Here is an 11,474-nt window from a genome sequence, read left to right on the forward strand (position 1 = left end):
TTGGTTTGGTTTTTTGTTTGGTTTTGGGGTTTTTGTTGTTTGGTTGTTTTTTTTAAAGGCTCAGCATCTGAAGATTTTTCCAAAATTCAAACTCTTACTGCATTTTTCTCATTGACAGTTCTTCAGGGTAGCCATAACTTACTCATACATGTTATGCCTGTGATAAGAAAATTAATTTACTAGGGGAAGCTCCAATTCTTTGGACCAATGGAGCAAGGTATCAAATATACTAACAGCAGTAGCTGCATGCAAGGGTGGAAAGCACCTCATTTAATACTTTCTAGAGAAGTAGGTGTTTTTAAAAAAAACAACTAAATTACTTCTGTAAGACAGGTGATATATTAATCACACTCGTGATCCCTTTGTCTTTAGGAAAGGATTCAAGCTCTGGAGACAGAATTGCAAGCCGTTAGCAGCAGTAAGTTGATGCTGGAAAAAGAGTTGCAAGAAGTGATTTCACTTACCAGCCAGGAGCTTGAAGAATACAAAGAGAAAGTGCTGGAACTTGAGGATGAGGTGATTGCTTGAATTTGCATGGTAGATCAGAAGGTGACAGTTACAAGTGCCCAAGAGGCAGTGAGAAATTTTAGTACTGTAATTTTATTCCAGCAATGCAGGAAATCAGAATCTTACATAGGAAATGTAATGTCAGTGACACTTGCTAATTTTGCTGCTCAGTGCCAGTTCTTCATGGTTTCATGAATCATTGTCATATAGGGGGAGAGAAAAGTAATTCCTGTGTTAGATTCCACACTGTCATGAGACAGTGAGAATGTTTGAGTCATTACCTTCTGAAAGTTTTTGGAGTCATGGATGCTCAGTGATTTTTTTTTTGAGGGCAGAGTGCTGGTGTTCAGTTGTAGAGTTGCACAAAAAAATTACATGTATCAGCTACTCTTGATCTGCACGTGAACAGTGCTCCTGGATTCTGCTTTCTAACAAGCATTTTAGTCTTCCAAAAGGAAAAAGTACCCAACTGAATCAATTTTAGAATGTCCATTTAAAAAAGAAAAGAAAGAAATCACACTCTGGGAAAGCAAGACCTTTAATGAGTTTAGCTCACAGCTTTTTTTGTGGTAGTAAGCTGGAGTTGTTTGGGTTTGATTGTTTGATTTGGTTTTTTTTCTTTGGCTATAGCTTCAGGAATCTAGAGGCTTCAGGAAGAAGATAAAACGTTTAGAAGAAATTAATAAGAAGTTGGCGCTTGAACTGGAGCATGAACGTGGAAAACTTACAGGTCTTAGTCAGTCCAACGCCGCTTTGCGGGAGCACAACAATATCCTTGAAACAGCATTAGCAAAAAGAGAGGCAGATTTGGTACAACTGAATCTACAGGTATTTGACCTTTTGATAGAATATTTTCAGAAAGGAATTAGCTCATATTTCTGATAACAGGATGTACGCATCTTCCTCATGATAGAAAGTTGGTGCATTTTCTCCAGAACCAGGTCTCCCATGTGTTGTGTAACAGCAGTAATATAGGGGGCTAAACAAGAGACCAGAAATGAGACTTTGCTCTAAACGGAGCTCACTCTTTTGGAAAAACACAAATCACACTAAAATATTTGCAGTAGTGAAAGTGTGGCTCACTGAAGTTGGTTGGAACATGCAAACTGTTACATGTGGATTCATTGAGATGAAAGATTTTTATGCCAGTAGTAATATGTTCATGGGGATAATAGCAGTGAGCTACCATTTAACTGCAGCTACTTGGGTACCGTGAGGAAGGAGTTACCGGTGAACAGCAGAGGGAAGTTTTGCAATCCCTGCATAGGCTTGTGTTTGTATTTCCTCTGCTGGCAATTCTGGTCTTCCAGTGAGCCCGCACAAAATGTGTGTTTTTGTGTGATGTGATGCAGGTACAGGCAGTCCTGAAGCGGAAAGAGGAAGAGGATCAGCAAATGCAACAACTTATTCAAGCTTTACAGGCTTCCTTAGAGAAAGAAAAGTCAAAAGTTAAAGACCTGAAGAAGCAGGTAATGGCTCATCTTTTGTTCTATTTTCTTAAAAGGGGATTTAAATATAAGTATTTGAAAAGTAACTTGAAACAAAATCTACGCTTTATAACATCCTGCTTCCTGCAGGGTGTCTGTCATGATGGCCAGTAGCTGAAAGATCAGTTGATGTCGGTCTCTCCTGTTGTTCCCGGTGTTAAGCATACTCATTGACTACCAGGAATATCTCATTATGACTTATAATGCATGGGACACATCCTGAAGTGATGACACTTCATCCAGAAATTCACAATGAAGAAGCAGTCTGGCGAACATACTTCTTCTGTTATATGTAGTTACTAACTGCCATTGGCATTAATAAGGATCACAACACTAATAATTTTTTTAGACAAAAAGAGGTGTTAACAGTTGCAGAACCTCCTTCTTGATTTCTTTTGTACCCCTTTAGTCTAGTTCCCTTTATGATTCACCTACAGTGATGAAACAAAGAAAAATTGCTTTTTTTTTCTTGTAGGAAGCAGCAGCCAAAGCAGATGCAGCACATAACCGCCGTCATTACAGAGCTGCTGTGCTTGAGCTCAGTGAAATCAAGAAAGAACTACATGCCAAAGAACTGCTTGTGCAAGCCCTTCAGGCTGAAGTGGACAAACTGCAGTAAGTAAATGTCCAAGTTCTTAGAGAATAGTAAATAAAACAAATCATCTGAAAAAGGCATACATTAGTGAATTTTTGGTTTTGTCAGTCTGGAATGGATTATGTTGAAATGTACTCCAGCTGAGCATGAACATAAGATGCATGTTAGGATTCTATGTGAATACTTGCAATTTTCTGTCTCTTCAAAATTGAGATCTGAAGTGCCCTGTGTTTAGGTTTCACCATCTGCTGTTTTTACCATTTCAACATAGATTTCTACTACTTCATGTTACTAGTAAAGATTAACACTTCATATATATACTATTATTCTTCTCTCTTTCACATCCCTGGGGAGCTACAAAGAGAATGATTTTTGATTGTTGAATATATTCCCTGGCACATTCAAATTAAATTTATTTTCTTGTATAGAAGATAATTTCTTGTAGTTTAAGAAAATATCAGATGTACATGAGCATGGATATAAGGTTAACGGATATAAGGTTAACCCTGTTCCTCCTAAAAGAAAAGCAAAATTGCGAACAGGTTTTTTGATTTGGTGTGTTGATATTTTTGGGGTGGTTTTTTTTTTTTACTACATAATCTATTGTTTGTAACTGGACTATTACCAGTGCTCAAGGAATTTTACACCACCCCCCTCCCCCCAATATTTAATGATCTATTCACGCATCTGTTTCCTATAAAATCTTCTTGTGATTTAACTCTTGCTGTGAATGTGTTGGCAGAGCCTTCAGTAAAAGCTATAACAAACCAGGTTCCATGCACTGTCCTGTCGTTTATGGTTACACAGCTAACCCAGTGAGGTACTTCTTTTAAAGGACAGATTGAGTAACTGCTGTGTCTGTTAATTCTGCTGTGCAGGGTAGAAGATGAAAAACATTCCCAGGAGGTATCACAGTTTCAGGAAGAGCTGGCAGAAGCCAGGTCTCAGCTCCAGCTTCTGCAGAAGCAGCTGGATGACAAGCTTAGTGAACAGCCTGTAGTAAGCCAAGAGGTAAAACCTGCACATTTACTGTGTTCATCCTTATTTGTGATGCATTGTTTGACTTCATTTGTCTTTAATTCAGCATTTTTTGATGAAGTTTTGCTAGGTTTTCTTAGAATCAGGAAAGGTTCATGAGACAGTAATATATTTCTGATTTTGTGGCTGATTGCAGCTATATATAATTCTAAAGACACTTTCCCCCTTCAACGTGGTAGGTGGAAGACCTCAAGTGGGAAGTAGAACGAAGAGAAAGAGAAATTGAAACGCTTAAGCAGCAGCTGGATATGAGTGAACAGCGCAGTCACAAGGAGTTAGAAGGCATGCAAGTTGTCTTGCAGGTATTTAATCTAGTCAGTGGATGTTCTGATGGATAATGGTTATTGCTGTAGGGCGGTAATTAAAACAATATTTATATTGTTAGAAGCATAGGTATACTTTCTGATACTTTTAAAAATACATTTTTATTCATAAAAACTTATTCACAATGTGTTCTGCAGTGTCTCTACTTTTCTCAGTTTGACTGTGGTGTTAGTGCCTTATTTCCTTGACCTTATGCCATTAAAATAGGCTGCTGCCTTTTTTTTTTTTTTAAAAAAAATAATTTCTGTTTTCCACCAGGGCAAATTGGTTTCAAATAACAGTGTTTCTATTGTTTCTTTTTCTAATTTCTGCTGGAAATGATAAAAAATGATAAAAACATTAGTTGGCTGGAACTCTTGTACAGTTTCCTTGTTTCATGGTGATTCCCTTCTTTTCCCATTCAGAATATCAAGACTGAGTTGGAAATGGTGAGGGAAGACCTGTCAGTGACTCAGAAGGATAAGTTTATGCTGCAAGCTAAAGTGACTGAACTGAAGAATAGCATGAAGTCGCTGCTGCAGCAGAACCAGCAACTGAAGTTGGACCTGAAGCACGGCAAGATGAAGAAGGTATTTAAATAGGAAGAATGCATGTTGTACGGTACTGGAAAATACTCCAATAATGCTCTAAAACTGAAGTACCAGAAAACACTCTGCTGCAGTAAACCTGGTGAAAACTCTGAACTGAAATGCCTGCTTGTGATACAGACTTGCTGATGTTCTGGTATTTAAATGATAAATATAGGAACATTTGCAGGTAAAAGTAACTGCACTGATCGTGACTTCCCACCTTTTACTTCAGAAATCTTTGTGTTTAGCGTATTCTCTTACATTTACATTTTGACATAATAAAGCAAAAAAGGTAGCACTTAAATAATGAATCATGGGCGAATACGGAGTTAATATCTTCTTATAGTTTAATACCTTCTTAATGGTCATGTGTCTGTTCTCTCCATACTGTCTAGTTTTTCATCCTTCCACAGTTCCAAAGGGTAACTATTAGTGGTTTGATTTTTCTGATTTGCTGCTAGTACACAGAAAATGAAGCAATAGTAGATCTTTTGCTTTTTCCCTCCCTGAAGTAATTCTGTCACTTAGTGAGACAGATATGGAAGCCTCCATTTCATTCTTTCAAACGTTGGCCCTGATACCTCATCCGACAGGTTCCAGAATTTTCAAAAGTATTCCTTTGATTGTACTTAACTGATACTTCTTTTCCCTGAACTGTTCCCTTAACTATACTGAAAGAATTTTATTAAAATTTGTTGTGAAAATCCAACTAATTTTCTTTAAATCATTCCTGGTTTATTTCTTTAGTAGAGAGTTCTTGAGTAGATCCTTCTAGATGCTGTTTGTTTACTAAAGAGCATGGCTAGCAGATGACATGAGGTTAGGAACTTCTGCTTGTGATCCATGAGACTTAACAAGAATGTGCTTCTGATTCCAGCTCTCTAATGCATATATGTACCAGTAGTATGATGTGAGATACTTTCTATATGGTGAAAATTACACTGATGAAATAATTGAATTTCTGGCTCTTTTTTTTTTTTTTTTTTCTCCTTTAAACAGAGGAAGGAACTGAAAGGAGAGAATAACTCTTCAAATCCTGTGACTCCAGTCAAGATTCCTGATTGTCCAGTGCCTGCTGCCTTGCTGGAAGAACTGTTGAAACCATCGACAGCTGTGAGCAAGGAGCCTTTGAAAAATCTGAACAGCTGTCTCCAGCAATTAAAGTATGACCTGTTATTTTCAACCATATCAAATAATGCTAAAAATGTTTCCAAGAAACCAGCTGCCAGCTTAAGGAAAAAAGGATTTGTAAAATGAATTCTTTTCCTTTTATTGGGACTATATTTAGGAAAGTAGGATGCTCTGTCATTTTAAGTGCTTGCTTATATGGTAATGAAATAGGGAAAGAAGCCTTTAAGCTAAACTAGGCAAAATGTCCATCCTAAGTCACACACAGGAGAACAAACCAGAAACAGCTATTTCTAGTTGTTCTTGCTGGTGGAGAAGCTGTTGTTTCTCTCTTCACAGCATCAGAAAGGCTGCTCGTGATTGGAGCCCAGGCAGTGTGTTAATAAGAACTCTCCACAGAGGAAGTTCATTCTGCCAAAAATAGATTTTCAGATTTGCCCTTAAAAGGTCGCACATGAGATTCTTAACAGGAAAGCCACAACTTCAGGAAGATGGGGAACTCTGGTTATTGGGAGAACTGAGCTGCTATTACCACCTCAGTTGATGTTTGAGGGGGAGTGAGCCTGGGATGTTCTGTGATCCTGTACTACCAGGCTGGTCACTTTGTTAAGCTGGTGTCTGACTAAAGTCATAATGTGTTTATCTAGTTATTTTTCTGTGCTGTTTTCCTCGTCTCTAACTCCCATGTCGTCTTTTATACCTGCTTGTGTACCACATCCATCAGGTTGCAGTCACTCAGTGCCTTTACTGAGGAAACAGTACTGCATCATCCCTGGCAATAAGTATGTGCAGCAAAGGAGTTTCTGCATTGTTGCCCCTTATTTTTGAGTTAAGCATATTGTGTTTGTTTTGCTTTTAAAGACAGTTCCTAAGGTTCCTGCAGACTACTTTCTTTTGTATGCAGCTATAGCTTAGATAGTCTTGGAGCGTCAAGGATCAGAAAAGTAATTCTCTTATCTTGCATTTAGCAGTTAGCTTTCTGCTTGTTAATTTTTGCTTTTTTGTTCCCAATACTTTCAAAAGGCAAGAGATGGACAGCCTTCAGCGTCAGATGGAGGAACACACCATTACAGTACATGAATCAATGTCTTCGTGGACTCGGATTGAAGGGCAGCTAATGGACCTTACTTCTGCCAGCCCTGCAACCGCATCAGAGCAGCAGGAGATTCCTACTGTAGATGAAAAGAAACAGAATTACAGTGTTAGTGACAAGGAAGCTTTGACACTATAACCTCCTTACCAGTTGTCTTTCTTCCTATTGCTTTAAGTATGTAAACAAATCTTTATCAAAATTATTTATTTATTTCATTTTTAAAAATGGTGTTCAGAGTTGTGCTTTTGCCTGTAGAAGCAAAGGGCATGGTTTTGAGAAACTGGTGTAATATTAAATGAGGAACATGTTGTTCCAAGGGTTGATTTGAAACGTTACCATAATGATTCTGTCATGTTGGGGGCTGCCAAGTGGTAAATCTAGCTCATTTGGGGGTTTAGTAAGAGATTCAGATGAAGGTTTAAAATGAGGTCAAAAGGAGCATCTGGTTCCAGGTCTGTATTTGTTCAATCTGATTGAGTTTGTTAAGGAATGACTGTTAATTATGTAACATCTGGGTTGTGGTGTGGTGAGTTGGGGTTTTTTTGGGGTGCGTGGGTTTTTTTTTTGTGTTTTTTTTTTTTTAAATGGGTGGGGGCGATGGTGTGTTCTACCATCTTGGGTTGTATCCAAATCGCAGGGAAAAGTTCTGCTCATGTTCAGCCATTAGCAGTGGTTGAGAACTGGATATTCTGAGCATTCTTTCTCCTCCCTCCTATAATCTCTTATTCTTGAAGTTCAGATTACAGATACCTGTATTTAAAGAGGAAAATTTATTTGAAGCCATTTCTTGTTATGAAGGTGACCTCTAACCTATAGCAAAAGAAACAAGACTAAAGATGAGCAATGAAGAGCAGTATGTATCTTTGGCAGACTTGCCTGGGATGTTTTGTGAAGTATCAGTTTTTCTCTTACAGTCGCAAGCCAGTAGGGAGCTTTGCTTCACTGCACAAACACTTCTTGCACCTTTTTTAGGTCAACTTTTGAAGTAGACACCCTTGAAAAAGGTATGTGTGTAAAATAAATATATATATATATGAAAAAAATCATAATTTTCTGACTTTGAATATCTGTTTTAATATGCTTATATACTGTAAGCTAAGGCTGACATGAGGGCTTTTTTGTTACTGTCATTGTTTTAACGTTACATTTAAGTTCGCTTGTTTTTGACATACTGTACAAGTGGCTTAGGGAAATCATCCCCTAAAGCCAGAGCTTTTAGAAATGTAATTATTTTTACTTTAAAAGACAAAGTATAATGCCTATAAAATTATTATTATTTTTATTAGCTTTATCTTCTCCTACATACTTCCCCTACTTTTTGCACCCCCTATTACAAGGTGTCCACCATGAATGGAAATGTTGGTACTGTGGCAGCCCCTCTGCAGAGCACCTTGACTAGATTACTATTAAAGCAGCCCACTTTAGATTCCTTCACCTTTGGTCTCATTGCTCCATGTGGCTTGTAGTGCAGCGATAAGCCCGCCTTCTCCTCATGCAAAGATTCAGCGTGGAGGTACTGCTTCACCTAATGTGCTAAGTGCTAAAGCGCAAATCAAAATGTATGTGATATTATTTAGAAGATTTAGTGGCAACTCCTGTATTAGCATGTTTTTGTCTTTAAAACACAAAGCAGGTCAATTATATCTGCTCTTGTTTGGCATTTTTTAAAAATCTACTAAGTACAGCTAGATTTAAGTGGCTGGGGAAAAAACCAAAAATACTAGTTTGTGTATTTTTTCCAAAGAGACTGTTGCTGCTTTTGGATGGGTTTGGTTGTTGGGGGGTGGGGGGGATTATTGCAGTTTTCTTAGCAGCAAGGCAAAAAATAAGCAAATAAACAAAAAAACCCAAACCCACCCACATTTTATCCTAAGTCTGATTTATCATAATTGCCAATTCAAGCCTTAGTCTAGTTGAACACTTTGCAGTTAGTCTCTATACTGACTGATTTCATGCCCCTCAGCTACTGGATTTTAACTTACATTTTATTTGGATCAAAGTCAAGTGATGCCAAAAGTCAAGGTTTTGAAATCTGTGAAGGAAGAAATGTGTCAGCGTCGCACTAGGTGCTGGTGTCCATCATACAGAATGACCAAACAATTCAAAGAGAAGTCAAAAGCTTTACAGACTACCTTAGACACATTAATGTCTGCATACTCCCGCAGTCTACTTTGCAGAGTAAATTGTACTGATTATCTCGCTGCTGTCATGTTCTTGAACTTGCCTGTATGTTAAGTTCAAAGAAGAAAAAAATATGCAGTATTGTTAAAGAACAAAATTAAAACTATGTAATGAATAATATAATTAGTACAAAAAATCCTGAACATTTGATAACTTTTTAAATGAAGTAACACTTGTGCAGTGTTAATGTTGCTGTTCATTTTAGTAAATACATTGCCTAGTTAAGAATCCATTATGTTTTAATCTCTTAAATTTGGCAGTGTTGTATAGATAAAGGTTTTATCTAGTATCAAAGAAGCCAGAGTTGTTAGAAACCTTCATAGTTCTTCAGAATGTGTGCTCTCCTCTTCTCTTGTATCAATAGTTATACTTCATTCCGTTTTCAGTGCAGTGCTGCATTTTCTCACTGGCTCCTTAAAAAGACATCTGAGCTTGTACAGTGAAGTAGCTTTAGATGCACATTTCTCCTTTTTAAAGAAGAGGGAGCTGTTGTGAAGTGCTCGGATTACATTTCCCCATAGACCCACCTGTCTCTTTCTGAAAGTACCTGGGCCCTAGGTGTTTTCATGGTATATTCACCATGTGTTTTTCTATAAGCAGAAGCACCTGCCATTTACTTAAATGAAGGACAGACGGTGAGACTTGAGGGTCTAAATCTGGTGAGGTACTAAGTCAATTCAGCTGTGCAAGTCACTGAGGAAGCCTTCTAGAAGGAGCATGCAGCATGTGATGAAAACAAAGTGCTTTTTTTTTTTTTTTTTAAGCTCATCAGCTGCACTTCTTAATCATCAAGAGAAATCGTTGCTGGTTTATTAAACAGCTTCACCCTGAGGCTGAGCATGCTCACTCTATGAAGCTTCAGGTCTCTCCTGTCCAGGCAAAAAACCAAATGAGCTGTAGGAATGAAAACTGCCTCCCTTTGCCTGTTACAGCACTGCCAAATACGTCTGAGGAAAATCTAAAGAATAATCTCTTAAAATATTTTTATTTTCTTTTCCTTTTTCAAGCACTGCAACAGAATGTATTTTCTATGTCTTGTTTCTTCAGTGGTTGCTACCTACTAAACCAAGTCTTGTTGATGAAGGAGAAATGTCATTCTAATGTGAGAATGTTTCCCAAGCGATGGAAGCTGGTAAATGCTGCAGCATTACTGTTTCAGATGCTGCTGGGGTTTTTTGAGGACTCTTGAATAATTGTGCATTTAAAAAAAAAAAACCACAAAAAAACAACAACAAAAGCAACCAAAAATGCAACAAAAACCAGCAAACCCTACAGCGGAAAAAAAAAAAAACCCCAAAGTTATTGAGTCTCTGGTGTTGATGAACATTGCATAATGCTCCATTCTGTTGTCTTCCAGATTTCTTGGAAATACTTGTGCACTGTATTGGGATCAGCTGAGCCCTTTATCTACTTATGCAATGGGAGAATCTGGTCCCATACTGTTTATTCAGGCAATATCCTAGCTGAAATCTGTGGAAATTTCACATATGTAAAAAGTAGAGTAATATCCAGAATGAAAGTTCTAGTGCTCATATTTTCACAGATTAGATATTCTCTCTTAGGGGAGTGAACTGCAGTGGCATAAGTGTGTTAGTGTTAGCTATGACAACATTAAAGGTGCGCTGGGGACAGATAGTATTATTAATACCAATTTAACTTAAAGATGACATTCAGTCCTGGTGATGCAAAAGCTCGTGATTATACATTTTATTAACTTTGCCAGGGAAGTGTGAATAGTTGCATGTGACTTACTGTGACCGGAGCCTTTAAATATTTTCATGTGAAAGCAATTACAGTCCAAAGTAATTACTAATGCTCATCAGCTGGCATCTGATCACTCTTGTCTCCTAATAATATGTAACACTTCAGTCATGGGCAGTAGGGCAGCCTAATTTCCAGTACAGATGCACAGATTTCTAGGGGAGGGAAGGATGTTCTGGATATTATGAATGAAATCTTGTTATGTTTTCCACATGACATTCAGTAATGTCTGCTTAGGTGGTACTTGTAAAAATAGAAGTTAATAATTTCATGTTCTTGAGTGGATAACCCAGGGGCTGGAGGAGTTACACTATGTACAATTAATGTTTATGATCATACATAGCATGTTGATTATAAAAATAATGTGCATAGGGGTTACTTTAAAAGTTTTGTGCAATAAACTATTTTTGGTAAAGGGCTCAATCTTGTTTCTGCTTTCAAAAAGAAATTGCTTAACAGTCTCTTGAGTTTTGAACATGCTCTGTAACCACCTTCAAGGAAAAAAACCTCACTTTTTTGGAAAGACTATGTTATTGCATATTGATTTTTCACACATCTAAAATTGATTGTGCTTGTTTCCATTATGCTTTTTCTCATGTTTGGTGGACAGGTCCGGAACAGCATAATGAGTGTCTCACTGCCAGCCCCTGCAGCCCGAGAGCGCTCAGAGTGGGCTGGATTCCGAATTAGCCAGCTGCGGTGATGAGGAGACATCACTGTCCCCTGCTTGTCACACTGAACAGGGTGAGTGAAGGGCCGCTGCCACCTCCCCCGGGGGCCGCCGTTTTGTC

General features: G+C 37.9%; 1 protein-coding gene across 3 annotated transcripts in view; it reads left to right on the plus strand.

Annotated features, from left to right (window-relative positions):
- The window catches only part of GOLGA3 (golgin A3), a 30,392-nt gene extending 19,286 nt beyond the window's left edge, over positions 1 to 11,106 (plus strand). For all 3 annotated transcript variants that reach the window (XM_055703619.1, XM_055703626.1, XM_055703613.1), the window contains 9 exons: positions 373 to 516; positions 1,138 to 1,335; positions 1,860 to 1,976; positions 2,470 to 2,609; positions 3,468 to 3,600; positions 3,807 to 3,929; positions 4,356 to 4,520; positions 5,520 to 5,683; positions 6,672 to 11,106. In XM_055703619.1, coding sequence (XP_055559594.1) covers positions 373 to 516; positions 1,138 to 1,335; positions 1,860 to 1,976; positions 2,470 to 2,609; positions 3,468 to 3,600; positions 3,807 to 3,929; positions 4,356 to 4,520; positions 5,520 to 5,683; positions 6,672 to 6,879 — 1,392 coding nt within the window. In that variant the 3' untranslated portion in view covers positions 6,880 to 11,106. The remainder of the gene's footprint in view (positions 1 to 372; positions 517 to 1,137; positions 1,336 to 1,859; positions 1,977 to 2,469; positions 2,610 to 3,467; positions 3,601 to 3,806; positions 3,930 to 4,355; positions 4,521 to 5,519; positions 5,684 to 6,671) is intronic.
- The last annotated feature ends 368 nt before the right edge of the window (positions 11,107 to 11,474 follow it).

This window comes from Falco cherrug, chromosome 1, assembly GCF_023634085.1.
Source record: "Falco cherrug isolate bFalChe1 chromosome 1, bFalChe1.pri, whole genome shotgun sequence".
In the NCBI taxonomy this organism is placed as follows: domain Eukaryota; kingdom Metazoa; phylum Chordata; class Aves; order Falconiformes; family Falconidae; genus Falco; species Falco cherrug.